This window comes from Balaenoptera borealis, assembly GCF_965194805.1.
Source record: "Balaenoptera borealis genome assembly, chromosome: 3".
Lineage (NCBI taxonomy): Eukaryota > Metazoa > Chordata > Mammalia > Artiodactyla > Balaenopteridae > Balaenoptera > Balaenoptera borealis.
The window spans coordinates 152,866,967-152,882,870 of NC_138866.1; the positions used below are offsets into that span (position 1 = coordinate 152,866,967).

At 54.0% G+C, this 15,904-nt stretch overlaps 1 protein-coding gene across 1 annotated transcript; it reads left to right on the forward strand.

Annotated features, from left to right (window-relative positions):
* The first annotated feature begins 5,538 nt into the window (after nt 1-5,538).
* OTUD7A (OTU deubiquitinase 7A) lies at nt 5,539-15,512 on the forward strand. Its single transcript, XM_082386941.1, is given in 9 exon segments — nt 5,539-10,466; nt 11,580-11,876; nt 11,879-12,121; nt 12,125-12,392; nt 12,395-12,480; nt 12,482-12,583; nt 12,586-12,637; nt 12,640-12,792; nt 12,795-15,512. Coding segments are annotated over 9 exon segments (1,533 nt in total). The 5' UTR covers nt 5,539-10,244; the 3' UTR covers nt 12,905-15,512.
* The last annotated feature ends 392 nt before the right edge of the window (nt 15,513-15,904 follow it).

Genomic DNA, 15,904 nt, shown 5'->3' on the forward strand with positions numbered 1-15,904 from the left:
GAGGGTAAAATCTGTACCTGCTGGTACCCCAGTCACCTGCTGCGTGTGACCTGCTAGTACCCCAGTCACCTGCTGCGTGTGACAGTCACAAACCGAGGCAGTGCCCGGAAGGAAACATTTGTCAGGCAGCTGCCATCTCTCAAGGCTTTGGGTTGAGGTCTTCCAGACAGTGATACTGTCTTATGAGAAATACTGTCCTTGGAGAAATACTGCTGGAACATCACTGGAAACACTCAGGTCGGCTGCAGGAGAAAAATGAGTATTTCTAGCTGTGCAAGTTGCTCTTGCAAATGAATGAGAATTCTGTGCATATAGAATCAGAGGGGAATAGAGATTGGATAGTCAACTATCATCTGTCATCGTTGAACATTTGGCCTTGAAGCTGAGGATACAAACTGTAACTAGATTGATGAGTATTCCCATAGAGATGGACTTAATCTTCAAAAGAGGGTATAAATTAAGAGAAGAAGAGAACAAGAAGAAAAATGGGGGGAATCCATGTGCTTTAAGGGCAGGGAAAGGTGAAGGAGCCAGAAGAGGGGACATGGAGTGTTCAGAGTCATAGGACAAGGGGGCTGTTAAGATGTCGCGTTGGAGAGAGGCCTTCTGGTGTCCTCTCTGTGGCCTGGTGGCCTGCTGGTTTAGGAGATGGCATGGGTGACACCTGAATGAGAATTTCACATAGCACAGGAGAGTCTGTGGGGAAGAGAGTAAGGACCCAGCCGGTGAAAACACTGGCAAGGTGGGGATGGAGGGGTCCAGGAAGGAGGGCAGGTCTTGTTATGGTGTCATGATGGGTGGGCAGGGGAGAGGGAGGTTTCAAGGGTGGTCAGCAGCCAGGAGCCGAAACAAGGTCAGGTTCAAGAGAGCTGTGGTCCCAGAAGCTTAGGTTTTGATCAAGACAGACCTGGCTTTGAATCTCAGTTGTGTCACTTACCATCTGGATTTCAACCATAAGTGATAGAAGTTAGGCATAAGCGAAAACTTATCACGAATGGTCCTAACACTGAGAGCTTTCCGCATGCTAAGAACTTTACAAACGTAGTCTCCTTGCCTCACTTACCCCGCCTAGGAATTTTCATTAGGTGGATTTTATTATCCCAATTGCACAGAAACGTAACCCGAGGTTTCGCGTGGTGGCATGTGTATAGTCACTGTCACAGAAGTAGCTGGGAGGTGGGGCCAGGCCCAGAGCCTGAGTCTTGACTGTGCTGCTAGACTGATCCCCCCCTCTAATGAGTGTGCTGGCTTCAGGGCTGACAGCCTGTGGCGCCCCAGTCACCCAGCAGTGAATTCCGTGTGGCCTCTGCCCGTTCCATCACTAGGATGCTGTCACCACGGTGGGCCTCAGTGCCCTTCCACCTCATCTTCCCTCCATGTGACATCTGTGGGTACTCTCAAGACTTACAGTGGAGAAGATGAAAGGGGATCTTGAAATATACGCTCTCTGAGCACCAAACCCTGCTCCCAGGCCACCAGGGCCCACCTCCTGCCCCTCTCCTCTAGATTTCCTGTTTTTAGTACAACTTGTACAACCACAAGTGTCAAGCTCATCCCCCATCCACACGTCTGTCAGTCACCACTGGCATTCCTGGTTGTCCTGAGCTGCCGTCTTTGGAATTGTGCAGAGCAGGAAGCAGATCTCGAGGGGCTCTGACCCCCTAAACATCTGATGAGTGTGCCTGTCTTCCGTCCGTCTTGCTTTCTTCCCTCTCAGTGGCCTCTTGGACCCTTTCCACGTGCACGGACCCTCGCGTCTTGGATCCTTGAGGAGTTCTTTAAAATCTTGGAAGCGAGCATTTGGGAAGCATTTGGGCCTTGTGGACAGTGCCGCCCCCTCCTCCCCTCCATCTTCGCTCTCACCCGACACTTACTGGATCTCCGTTTGCTAAAAGGCGCAGCCCAGGTTAGAACCAGAATGCTCACCGGTTAGGGATACGGGCAGGTGTGTAGCGAAGTAAGCAGGAGCCCAGGGCAGTGATGGGACAAGACAACAGAGGCCTGAGCAAGTGGGAAAAACTAGCGAGTGAGAGGTCCCTGGGTGGGAGAGCAGAGTGGACCGGCCTTTGCTGATGGCTGGACACGTGATTCCCGGCGTCGCCCTAGCTGATGCTCTAACAGAGGCACGTGGAGGGAACACCCTCTCTCCCCACCCTGGAGCTCTGGTTCACGGAGGCCACGAGTGATCACCGTGGTCCTGACTGCCTGTGATGGGAATGTGGATGGGGGGCTCTGGAAGGGTCTCCTGTTGGGAACGGGCTGGAACAGTAGGACGGGCTCTTTCCCGTGGGTGGGAGAAGCATGGTGGGCTGGCTCCTGGGAGCAGGAGCTGGGGGGTCACAGCTCCGCCAGGACTGGGTCTTGTGTCCACGGGCAGCCCTGCAGGGGAGATGCAGCTCGGTGGAAAGAACCAGATTGGAGGGTTCACATGCAAACACCATGGTGTAGCAACCCTCTAAGGCTCACTTTCTGTTGGTGAGGAGCCAGGACAGTGCCTGTTCCCCGTGGGGCTGGGGGACGATGACACCCCCAGCTCCACCCAGGTGCTCCACACGGGCTGTTTCCCTTCCCAGCCAGGATCCGTTGGGCTCGTGTCATTGTTAATACACACTCCTGTATTAACGTGTCTGCATTTCGTGATAGGATCACGGTCCGTGTGCCTCTCTTCCACCTCGGCTCTCCTTGACCTTCCTCCCGGACACGGGTTCAGCCCTCCCTGGGGCCCCTGCCACCCTCGGCCCTGCTTTAGAGCAAGGTGCCCACCCAGGTCATCACCCCGGCTAAGGAATAATGTCCCTAAAGTCAGGGCCTTGTCTTGCCGTTCTTGGACCGTGCCCTGGAACGTGGGTGCCCATTTGATAGATACCAGCACTTAGACTTGAAAGTGCGTTTGTGGTCACACAGGCAGTGTATGTACACTGTGATTGTTAGTTGCGTGTAAGAGTGAAAGTGCACACTTGCATTTCTGCTTCAACTGGTTCCCCTAAACTGACTGTCATGGCTACCACCCTGCACGACACAACTACTAACAGTAACAGAGCTGCTTTCCACCCACGTCCCCACCTGTCATCACTTACAAAAACAGCCCCAGACCCTGCTGGGGTTTTGTAGAATAACCCGGATGGTTTCGTTTGCTTTTCTTTCCCACTGAGATGTGCAAAGATGCTTCTATGGTGTCTTTGTTAGCTGACTGTGGAGGAAAAAAATATGATTAAATTGTAAATGTCCATGTGATAGAATTTAAACATTCTGGTTGATAGTATCAAGTCTGTTGCAGGAAAAAATAGAAAGACCAGAGGGAGATGCTCAGATATTATTTTAGACATTCGAAGGCTCATTCTATTGTCTATACCACATAATTCAGCATATTGTTAGTGAATATAGTGAATACCTGCAATTCGAAATTAATCGGGAGAGGGTAAGATTTTATTTGCTCTTTAAAATTAGAGCTAAGCTTTTAATTCTTTGCCTTTAAAGAGCACATGATGCCTAATGGAATCGGATGCGGTGTGTGCTGCCTCCTTCCTTCCGTTAGAAGTCCACCAAGTCTCAGAGTCAGGGATTAGAGGCCCCACGCCGAGTTCCAGCCCCCCATCAGCCCCCCCTCGTGCTGCAAACCCCCAGCACCCATCCCGCCAAGTGCTGCCTGGGGTGGGCACACCTGTCCTGCCTGGGGTCTCACCCAGTCCAGCGCCTGAGCTCTGAGGTCGCCTCCCACCGAGGCTCGCACACAGCGAGCCCCCCGAAGCCTCTGCCCTCCCCAAACTAAGCTTCAAGGAAAAGGTGAAATACTGAGCAAAAGCCCAGAGAAAACGTGGGAGTTCTTTTCATTCATTTCTTTTTCTTTTTTTTTTTTTTTTTTACTCTATGTTTTGCTCCCCTCGGAGAGTAAGCTGTATGACTTGGTTTTCAGAAGCATGGAGGGTTCTGCAGGGTGTGCGAATCTAAGGCCAGGACAGTAGGTATGTCACCTACTCCAGAGGGAACATCAGGTGTGGGTGTGAAATTCTACTCTACATCAGGTGTGGGTGTGAAATTCTACTCTTAGAGAGCACGCATCAGGCCATTTTTGCCCCTCTGAAAAATGAGAACTAAAACAAGGACCCTACTGTACAGCCCAGGGAACTACTATGTTCAATATCTTGTAATAACCTATAGTGGAAAAGCATTTGAAAAAGAATAGATCTATATATGTGTATGTATAATTGAATCTCTTTGCTGTACACCTGAAACATTGTAAATCAACTATACTTCAATTTTTTAAAAAAGTTTCTTTTCAGGGTAATGAAAATGTTCTCGGATTGTATAGTGTTGATGGTTGCACAACTCTGTGAATATACTAAAAAAACACTCAGTGAAAAACCAAAAAAAAGAGGGAATTCCCTGGCGGTCCAGTGGTTAGGACTCGGCGCTTTCACTGCTGGGCCCTGGGTTCAATCCCTGGTCAAGGAACTAAGATCCTGCAAGTCATGCGGCGTGGCCAAAAAAAAAAAAAAAAATAGAAAAGAACATAAAGAAAAATGAACGAGAACTACTGGTGGGGAGTTCGTGAGTGAACACATGCTAACAGAAACCCTTCTTTGCGTGGTTCTCTCCTAGGATGTGACCATTATTCATGCATCAGTATTGTAATCTCGTGTCATTTCTCGTCTCCAGGCAAAATCTGGGCCCTGATGGCCGCTCTGAATGACAATGGGCAGCTCCAACGGGTATGCACAGCCAGTGTTTCAATCTGGGTAATTTCTATTGACCTATCTTACTGTTCACAGATTCTTTCCTCAGCTGTGTAAAGTCTACTGATCAGCCCCTCAAAGTCATTCTTTATCTCTATTATTGTGGGGTTTTCTTACTTCTAGCATTTAAATTTGACTCTTTCGTATAGATTTTTTTCTCTCTGCAGAAATTAACCATCAAATTCTGCATGGTATCTACCTTTTCTATTAGAGTCTTCAACTTATTAATCAGTTATTTTATTTTATTTATTTATTTTTTATTTTTTAAATTTATTTTTTAACATCTTTATTGCAGTATAATTGCTTTACAATGGTGTGTTAGTTTTTGCTTTATAACAAAGTGAATCAGTTATACATATACATATGTTCCCATATCTCTTCCCTCTTGCATCTCCCTCCCTCCCACCCTCCCTATCCCACCCCTCTAGGTGGTCACAAAGCACAGAGCTGATCTCCCTGTGCTATGCGGTTGCTTCCCACTAGCTATCTATTTTACGTTTGGTAGTGTATATATGTCCATGCCACTCTCTCACTTTGTCACAGCTTACCTTCCCCCTCCCCATATCCTCAAGTCCATTCTCTAGTAGGTCTGTGTCTTTATTCCCGTCTTGCCCCTAGGTTCTTCATGACCTTTTTTTTTTTTTTTTCCTTAGATTCCATATATATGTGTTAGCATACGGTATTTGTTTTTCTCTTTCTGACTTCACTCTAATCAGTTATTTTAAATCAGGTCTAATAGTATCAACACCTGTGTCATATCTGCCTCGTTCTGTCACTTGTCCCGTCTCTTGTCAATGTGCTGGTTTTCTCCTGTCTTTTCTTACGCCAGAAATGTTTTGTTGAGAGCCAGCCATCTTGAGCAGGGCAGTAAAGACTAAGGTAGATCGTTTTGATTCCTTTCCTTTTGCTTCATGGGGTTGGCGTCAGTCTAGTCGGGACCTGATGCTACGCTGGTTACCCAGCCCTCAAAGGCCTCTAGTTATATCTTGTGTTTACGGTAGGGATGGTATTTCTCACTGTCTGCTGCACGCTTTGTGCTGCGCCTCACTTCGGCAAGGGTCTCTCTCCATATTCTTGCCCCCTTCCTGGCATTAGATTGCTATTACTCGCAGCTTGTTAGCCTGGGTGTGGGAGGGGAGCCCAGAAGCGTAATGTTTCTACTATTCTGATTAAGCCTCTGTCTTAGGCAGGTGCTGTGTCCCTGGATCTGGGCGGAGGGAGTGACCTCCCCCAGCTGTACTTTTGGTCTCAACACATATTCCTGCCCCTCCCCCAGGGAAAAAGAGGTTTATTCCCTATTTCCTGCTCCCACCCCAAGCTTTACTGGGGAAAGGCCCAGTGCCCTAAGACCAAGGGTGTGTGTTGCCCTGTCCTCTGCAGTCTCTTCCACAGTACAGATGGGAAAGGTCCATGAAGGACACTTTCTCAGAATTCTGGCCAGTCTTTTTGTGAACACAGGTCAGGTCCCATGGAGAGGGGCCTGTAAGTGCTTGTGAATTTCCCTTATGTCTGTGGCCCCAGGCTACACCCTTCCTTTACCAATTTTAGCTGAATTCTTCTCAAGGGGGTCCAACTGAGTCTGCCCCTATTAAGCTCATGTCCATCCCTCCTCAAAGGCACCTGTTTTTCCTTCGATTTGGGGCTAGCCAGTTGCCTGTGACTTCAGCTCTCAGACGGGTTAAAGGAAAGTTGTCAGAACTTCCCTGGTGGCGCAGTGGTTAAGAATCCGCCTGCCAATTCAGGGGACACGGGTTCGAGCCCTGGTCCAGGAAGATCCCACATGCTGCGGAGCAACTAAGCCCATGCGCCACAACTACTGAGCCTGTGCTCTTGAGCCCGTGCGCTACAACTACTGATACCCACGCAGCACAACTACTGAAGCCCTCGCGCCTAGAGCCCACGCACCGCAACAAAGAGTAGACCCTGCTCACCGCAACTAGAGAAAAGCCCGCACGCAGCAATGAAAACCCAACGCAGCCAAAATAAATAAATAAATTTATTTAAAAAAAAAAAAGAAAGTTGTGAATCTGCAGTTTGTCTAGATTATTGTTGTTATACTGGTGGGACATTGCTCCTTCATCTTTTTACATCACAAACAGAAACCAGAGGTCCCCATTCTTTTTTGGAAAATAAGTACTGAAAATTGGATGCTGCTTCAGTTACCCCTTGTCCAAGCTAGATTGAAATGCCTATATGTTTCCAGGTTAAAAGATAGGAGAGAGTTTTTTCAAAGGGGGAAAAAAAGTTGGCAGGCTTATTTTGAAAAGCATTTGCTGTTCCTGACATTTGCCACCAGAGGGCGAGTCGCTGCATCGCTCCCCCTCTCATTGGTTGAGGCCAGGTTTCCAACAGGGAAAAGTAAGTGTGTAAAGTGACAGGCAGAAGCATCGGAAGTACCTGAGGCTCACAGAGGGCCTGTTCTCGAGGCCACCCTAGGCTGTACAGGTACAGGTGGGGCAGCCTCAACCCTGACCAGCGGGCCACAGCTGTGCCCTCTGCCTACAAGATGCCTTCCGACATCCAGGCTGAGAGGCTGCCGGGAGCCTGCTGGGTGGTCAGGCTCTAGCACCTTCAGGTGACTCCAACCTTCTGCTTTGTGTATTGGGGTGGGGGGTCAAGGTGGGGAGCCCAGGAAGTCCGTTCCAGCCCAGCTACTGAGTGTAGGAATTCCCAGCAGCCCTTTGGTAGGGAGGCTGAGGGGGGCTGTACAACTTTAGCTGGTTTATCTGAAACAAATAAACCAAAATCATAGTGGCTTCATGTGATACAAGTTTGGTTCTCCTGCAAAGTCTAAAACGGGTGTTCCTAAAACAGGCAGGTCCCTTCCAAGTGGGGAGTCGGGAGCCCACTCCTGATGCCTTCCAGGGCCACCGTCATCAGAAGGCACCACGGTGGGAAGGGGTGTAGGGGAGAAGGGCCACCCACGCCTAACCACTTCACCCAGGGCTTCCGCTCATGCCCCACGGGCGCAAGTCAGCACGTGTTCTTTCCTAACGCTAGGGTGGGGACTGGGAAATGTAGCCGGCCTGGGCAGATGCCCCCAAGGCATCTGTCCCCTGGGAAGGTGGACAGCCAGACCCCAAATCACCCACACTACACCTACTGAAACTGTCCCTAACAGATTATTATTCTAGAACAATGTTTCCCAGATTTGTTTGATTTTAAGACCCACGGAGGATGCTTATTTAAAATAGAGTCCTTGGGCCCGTTCCCTGGATCCTCTGGTTTGGCCATCTGCCTGGGGCCCTGGGGTGAGCGCCTGTACCCAGCCCTCCAGGGAGCCACGCTGCCCTGTCTACAGAGGGAGCCTCTACTCCCTGCCCCCGCCCACGGGTGGGAAGCCGGGCCAACCTCTCTCTGTTGTCGTGGTGACTCTTGGAGCTATGGGACTAGCTCCTGGGTATGGCCCAGGGGAGGCTGGTCCTGAGCCAGCCCTGCAGCCCTCCCTGGGCATGACTACCCTGCAGCTCAGCCCTGGGAGGAGGGGTGGCCTGTGTGTCACGGCCACACAAAGGCAGGACTGAGCAAGCCAAGGCGGACCAAGCTGCCCCTGACCTCTCAAACCAGAGCACAGTGCCCCCCAGCCCCATCCAGGTGAAAAGGAAAATCCGGAGCAAAGCTGTATTTCCCTTGTATGGGGGGTTGGGGGATGGGGGTGGGGGGCGTGGAGGAAGAGGATTATTTGTGTCTCTTTAGCAGCACAGGAGGGCAGCACTGAGTCAATGTTTCCGATTTCTTATTAGACAATCAACTACTAATGGTATTCAATCTTAGATTTTATGTATTTATTATTTATTGATTTGCCTTTCTGTTTTTGCCATGGCACCCCTGCCATGAACATGGGGAAGTGACACCAGACTCACGGCCAGCACCTGGGAGGTGGGGGCGGGAGAGGAGTAAGGAGGAGGAGGTCAGGTAAACCTTGGGCAGGAGGAAGGCCCCCTGCATCCTGGAGTGGTGCCTGGGGCCTCACTGTCCCCAAAGTTGGGGCTCTTGGTGCCAACGGAAAACAGCGTGTGGGAGGCCCCATGTGCTCAATCAGGACAGTAGAGAGGCACTCCAGGGGCAAGGATAGGCCTGAAACAGGGAGGCGCCCACCCAGGAGCTGTCAGCTCCTAACCTACTTCCCCATCTAGAAGGGGGCCTGGCCACACCTCCCTCCTAAGCCGGTGGGACAGCAGAGGCGAGAGCCCCTGCTGGAGGCCCCAGAAGGGTCTGAGTGAAGGCTCACCAGGCCCTGCACCCACACGTACCATGTCCAGCAGCACTCACAGAAGCACCCAGTTCTCCCTCCACCAGCCACTGGCACGGAGGCAGGAAGCCAGGCTCCAGCAACCAAGCTGCTGGCCTGGCCGAGCCCCTGTGCTGCTCTGCTGGGGCCTGACCCTCAGGTGGGGCCTGCAGGGGAGCTTAGTGCAGCCCCCATGCGGCTGCTGCTCCGAGGGCAGAAATGGGGGGGTAGCCGTCTCCCCATTCTCTGCCCCTGACATCAACAACGGCACCAGGGAGCTGATCCCACCGGGCCCGGAAGCTCCCAGCAGATCCCAGACAAACCTGTAAACACCCGCCTCCACCTCAGCCTTTCTGAGGTGGTCCCGGGTTCCCCGGGGCAGGGGCATACTTTGATGAATCAACCCCTCTGTGCAGTGAGGGGCCCATCTCTCCTCACTGCCTTGTCTACCTGCACGTTCCCTCCTCGGAAGGCTCACTGGTCCACCCCAGAAAGGTTTGCCAAACTCCTGCTGTTCACCCTCAGGGCGCTATTACCGCCTGACAGCATGAGCTGTATGTCACCTGTTTATCCAGTCTCCAGTCCGGGATGTGAGCTCTCTGTGGCAAGGGCGACGGGGTCCCTGGGTCCCACACTGACACAGACTTGCTGCATGAACTCCCGAAAGAGCAGATGGGCCGGCAGCCCTTGCTCCCCTCCTCTGGGAGGAGATGGGTGGGTCTGGCCCCAAGCCCCCTCCCAGGTGACCTTGCTCCCTGTGCTGTCTGGCCTGGATCCTTCCTCAGAAATGGCAGAAGTAGTAATAGCTTTGTTTTGTCTGCTGCCCAAAGAGGGCACCTGCCTTTTGACCCATGTCGAGGCCAGGTCACGTCTCCAGCTGCTCTTCAGGGTCCACAATAAAGAGGAATTTAAAAAAACTATTAGTGATGGTTTTGAAATCTCTGGCCTTAACGCTCCTACTGGCATAGAGGTCCTGTGTACACCCCCATTCGGTTTCCTTAATCACGGAGACACCTGGTCTCGGGGGCCCTTTCCTGTCCTTCCTGGGGGTGGCGGGGTCTTTGAGCCTCCCATCGCGCCCTGGGCCACCTGGCACGGGTCTCTCTTTTTTGCGTCCCAGCCGTGATCCCCCTGAAGGATTCGGAGCACAAGCTGCTGCCTTTGCACTTTGCGGTGGACGCCAGGGAAGGACTGGGAGTGGGGGAAAGACGACAACGATAACTTATTGGGCCCGGCTGGCCCAATAAGACCCTACCCTGTGCCTCCTCCCCCAGCGCCCTATGGGGCGGGCTGTCCCCGGGCTTCCCGGGAAGGGGCTGGGCGCCGTGCGCCCCTGCTCCTCGAGGATGGCCGCCGGCGGGCGGGGTGCGCGCGGGCGAGCTGGGGCGCGTCTCACTCTGTGTTCCTCTCTCTCTAGCCTGATCCTGTCGCTAGAAGCCAAGCTGAACCTTCTGCACAGCTACATGAATGTGACGTGGATCCGGATCCCCTCCGAGACCCGGGTGAGCTTGGAGCGCGCCAGGACGGAGCGGCAGGCGCACTCGGCTCGGGGGCGGGCAGGCGGGGTGCATCCTCCCCCACGGGGTGCCGCCCCGCGCCGGGTCCCAGCCCCTCCCGCGGTCCCCGCCGCCCCGGCTCCGGCTGGAACGCGAGCCTGTGTGCGCGTGTGCCTGCGAGTCTGGACGTAGGCGCGCGCTCCGGCTAGGGGAGTTTTTCTTCCCTTATTTTCTCCGGAAGGAGAGGAATAAACCCGCCCCTACTCAGAAAACAAACCGTAGGCAAGTCACAACACAAAACTCTCTCTGCCGAGATCGGAACACGATGTGCTGCCACGGAGCGGAATTAATTATAAAAGTGTGTGTGGGTCCTTGGAATAGGCAGGGAACCGAGGGCGTGATTCCTTGGCACCCCCTCCTTCTCCTTCTCTCCCCTCCAGGAGGGGAGGGCTGTGAGAAAGGGGCTGGTGCTCCAATTGGCCCCCTCCCCTAGGGAGGACCCATGCTGGCCCTGCCTCCAGATGCTAAGAGGGATTCGCTCTAAGTATCGGACTGATTTTTTTGTGATCTCAGTAATAAAGTGCCAGGAAAAGGGATTTGTTTAAAAAACAAAAAACTTACAAATAATTGGTCCTCCCCAGACGTCAGTTTATTTAACCATACACTGGGAATCGTGACGAATATTTTTTTAAGTGACACGAGGAAAGCAAGGAGGGCAGTGCCCGGCACACAGTACCCAGGACAAGCTGGCACTGCTCAGAGTGCTTTCGTACTTCAGCCTTTACGTGTATTTAATCTTCACAGGGCTCCCTGAGGCAGGTCCTGATACCCTATGTTACTGATGGCACAAGTGACAATCCGTGGCAGTCTGGCTCCAGAGTCCAGCTGCATGGACTATGTGATGACTTGGCTGTGGGTGTTCTTTTCTAGTCTCCACGAGGACTCTGAAGGCAGCAGCTCTAGCTCGAGAATCAGGAGACTCTCAGGCTGGGCCACAGCTCGGGTTGGGGACAGTGAGGCCGGAGGCCACACCGCGGGGGAGGGGTCTGCCTCCATCTGCCGCGTGGGGACAGCTGGTCTCTAACCTCCTCCTTTCCCTGCCCTCCTTCTCCCTCGCAGGCCCCTCTGGCGCAGCCGGAGTCCCCGACGGCCTCGGCGGGGGAGGACGTGCAGTCCCTGCCCGACTCGCTGGACTCGGACCGCGACTCGCTGTGCAGCAACTCCAACAGCCAGAACGGCAAGGACAAGGAGAAGGAGAAGCAGCGCAAGGACAAGGACAAGACCCGCGCGGACTCCGTGGGCATCCAGCTGAAGAAGAACATGGGCGGCCTGGTGCACGGCCCGATGAGCCGCTCCAAGTCAGCCAATGGCAAGCACGGTGACGCGCCCGAGCGCGGCAAGGAGAAGAAGGCCAAGGGGCGCGCAAGGACAGCAAGGAGGAATCGGGCGCCTCGGCCAGCACTTCGCCTTCGGAGAAGACCACGCCGTCGCCCACGGGCAAGGCAGCAGGTGCGTCGCCAGCCGACAAGGGCGGCGGGCCCCGCGGCGACGCCTGGAAGTACAGCACGGACGTGAAGCTGAACCTCCACATCCTGCGCGCCGCCATGCAGGGCGAGCGCAAGCTCATCTTCGCCGGCCTGCTGCTCACCAGCCACCGGCACTAGTTCCACGAGATGATGATCGGCTACTACTTGACCAGCGCGCAGGAGCGCTTCAGCGCCGAGCAGGAGCAGCGGCGCCGCGACGCCCCCGCCGCCTCTACGGCCAAGGGGCCGCCGCGCAGGCCTGAGGCCGAGGGCGGGCGGAGCCCTGCGTGCCTCGCCGGGCCCCCCACGCAGCTGGTGCTCAGGCTCAAGGAGCGCGCGAACCCCCGGTCGGCGGAGGGGGCACGGGCGGAGACGCGCGGCGCGGCCTCCACGGGCCCCGGCGGCGGCAGCGGCGCGCGGCCGCCAGCGGACCGGTCCCCGGGGGCAGTCCCCCGGCGCCGGGGCGCCAGAGCGTTATCCACGTGGAGGCGGTGGGGCGCGCGGGACAAGGCGTGCGCCCCGGCCGTGGGCGTGCTGCGGCGGTGCGCCTCGTACCCGCGGCAGAGCCGCGAGCTGTCGTCGCTGAGCTACCGCCCGGCGCGCGCGCCGCCGCCCTGCGCACGGTCAACACGGTGGGGTTGATGGCGCCCGCCTCCCAGGGGCCTTGCCCGGCGCGGCGGGGGCGGCGGGCGCGGCCGAGCGCAAGTCGCAGACCTACGCCAACGGCTTCGGCTCGGCGCGCGACGGCCTGGAGTTCGCCGACGCGCCGGCCGCGCGCTCGAACGGTGAGGGCGGCCCGGGCGGCCCCGCCAGCGAGAGAAGTGCGCGTTCTACGGGCGCGCCGAGACCGAGCACTACTGCTCGTACTGCTGCCGCGAGGAGCGGCGGCGGCGCGAGGCCCCCGCGGCCCGGCCCTGAGCGCGCGCCGCTGCCCCGGGCTGTCCTCTCCGTGCTGTAGGTGTCTCCTCCGCGCCCTGGTCCACCGGGAGGCCGGCGATCCTCTGTACGTGCTGTGTACGTGTTTGGTCAAACGTTCCTAATGGTGCCTGAACCTACACTGACGCCACTCAGGTAGTAGACGGATAGGAAACAGTCATACTGTTGGAAGTGGGTGTGCTAGCTAGCACCTGCCTCGTACCTGTGGAAACTGAATAGCCATTGCAAGAGTATTTTTGTTCCTCGATAAGAGAAGTAAAGAAATTTGCACCCCTTTGTTTTTAGAAGGGAGTGTTTTACATGCCTCTTTTCGGGGGGGGGGGCTTTTTTCTCTAACCTGGCGACTGACCTCTTACATGTAGCGGTCACCTGCGTGCGAGCGGTGCCACCCAGGGTTTCAAAGCGAACGCGCGGCCCCGGGACCGCGGTGGCGGCTCTGCCTCGGGCTCCCTCCCACCTGTGCCCTTCCCGGGCCCCTGGAGGACAGGACGCTTGGCCGCCCGCTGGCGCCCTGGTGGTCTCTGTGGCCCTTTAGGAATACGCGGCTCCATCTCATAAGCAGAGCCTCCTCCCACAGCCCCCGGCTCGAGCGACATTCACACTGCCCTCAAAGCCGCGGGTGTCTGTAGGATGGGCACCGGACAACCTACCTCGCAGGGCGCGGTGAGATGTAGCGATCGCTCCCGGTGCCAGGCAGCTCAGGTGACAGGAGCTTTCCAAAGACACCTTGGGTCCCAAAGGCAAGGTTCCCAATTCACTATTTGGAGTTGCCCATATATGAGCAAAGATGACACCCTGCCTACATTTCCCCTTCAAAGACACTTCCGCAGTGAACCGTGGCCGGAGGGCGCCGTAGGAGGCGACCATCGAAGCCCCAGGAGAGAGGCGAGAACTTGACCCTGCGGTCACTGTGTAAGCTCCCACTAGGCCGCCCTGAAACCCGGCCTGCGCCTCTTTCCAGAGGGAAGGGGCTGAGGGCCGCCGGGAAGGAAGCCCACCCCTACCCCGCCCCCCACCCGCATCTGTCCGGGATCAGCCAGGTGGAGGGGCGCCGCTCCCATCGGGGTCCCCTCCGCAGGGTGCGGGTAACCCTGACCGTGGCTGCAGAACACATTAGGAGCAGCCCCATCACATCCCTATTTTGGTGCCTCCTTACATTTCTTAAGAAATAAAATAGTGTCCTTAGTTACTCTGTTCTGAGCAGCAGTATGCAGCGTCTTCCTTCCAAGATTACCTCTGGAGAACACCGTTCTTGGCCAAGGGCACTGAGGCGCTAAACCTGCCTCACTAAGGGAAGATCTTGTTTCCAAGAAATACGGATACAATGGGTAAAATCCTCACTAGCAAAAGAATCCTTTAAAACCTGTGAGAGCCTTAGAATTGCCTCTAATAATCCCAAGAGAGGAGAAGGTGCCCAGCTTCGCTGTGGCTGTATCTTCAGAAAACACAGGAGGTAGACCATCTCTTCATTGGAGCCAGCTTCTTCTCCAGAAAGAATGCTTTCCCCCCGGACATAAAGAGCAGCAAAAACGGAAAACACACACACACACACAACAACAACAACAACAACAAACAAAAAAATGGGGAGGGGATTTTTTGTTTTACTTGTTTGAAGAATTATAATAAACTAATCTGAGTATCTCCTGTGCGTAATTCCTTTTTGTTTTTAAATATCCACAGCACGTGTTTTCAGTAATTTATTCAAGCTTTACATAAGTGGTTCCTTAAAATTATTAATTACATAGGATCTTAAATTTTTTCAGAAGTTTTACTTTTCATGCTAAATAATACTTTCAATGTGTGGAAATTACTAACATTCACGTCCGTCATATTACTGGGGTTTCTTTTGTTTAAAAAAAGTAGTTTTCAAAAAATATCTCATCAAGACGGTTTGTGGCAGCTTTTTGGACTGATTCTTCACGTCGTGCTGACCAACTGCTTTGCCATCCAAAGCTGTGAGGTCACAGGAAATAAATACTGCTTCATGTGTAGACTCCAGCTCCTGCCCTGCATCTCACAGGAGGTGCAACGGCCAGTCTGGAAAATGCTTCCCTGGGCATTCAGAAGCCAAACACATACGCACAAGAAGTCAAGGAGGCAGAAAGTAATCTCGTGTTTGTTTTTTAATTTTTTAACATGAAAGCAGCCGACCAGAAATTTCCAAAATTTATCTTTCTCATGCTCTCTGCCAGGTTAAAAAAGAAAGGAAGGGAGGGAGGGAGGAAGGAAGGAAGGAAGGAAAGGAGGGAGGCAGGCAAACTGAGAATAAAAATGGTCCATTTGTAGTACCAGAGGAAAAAGGAAAACCTTCAAAACCAGGCAGTGTAACTCCTAGGTATTATCAAAAAACAGTGACCTGGGAATTCCCTGGTGGTCCAGTGGTTAGGACTTCTCACTCTCACTGCTGAGGGAAGGGGTTTAACCCCTGGCCAGGGAACTAAAATCCCACAAGCCACTCGGCCAAAAAAAAAGAGTAAAAAAATAAAGTCAAAACAAAACAACAGGGCTTCCCTGGTGGCACAGTGGTTGAGAATCTGCCTGCCAATGCAGGGGACACAGGTTCGAGCCCTGGTCTGGGAAGATCCCACATGCCGCGGAGCAACTAGACCCGTGAGCCACAACTACTGAGCCTGTGCGTCTGGAGCCTGTGCTCCACAACAAGAGAGGCCACGACAGTGAGAGGCCTGCGCACCGTGATGAAGAGTGGCCCCTACTCGCCGCAACTAGAGAAAGCCCTTGCACAGAAACGAAGACCCAACACAGCCAAAAATAATAAATACATACATAAATACATAAATAATTTAAAAACAAAACAAAACAACAGTGCCCTGTTCTAGCTCCTTGAATTTCAGTCACCTCCGCCCCACCCCCACCTGACATATGTGCCATAAATAAAAGCCTGAGCTCCAGGCCCCGCCCCCACCAGGCTCCTCCCCCGGCCGCCTGAAAGGGCCCCAGTTCCTCCACCTGGTCACTGGCTGC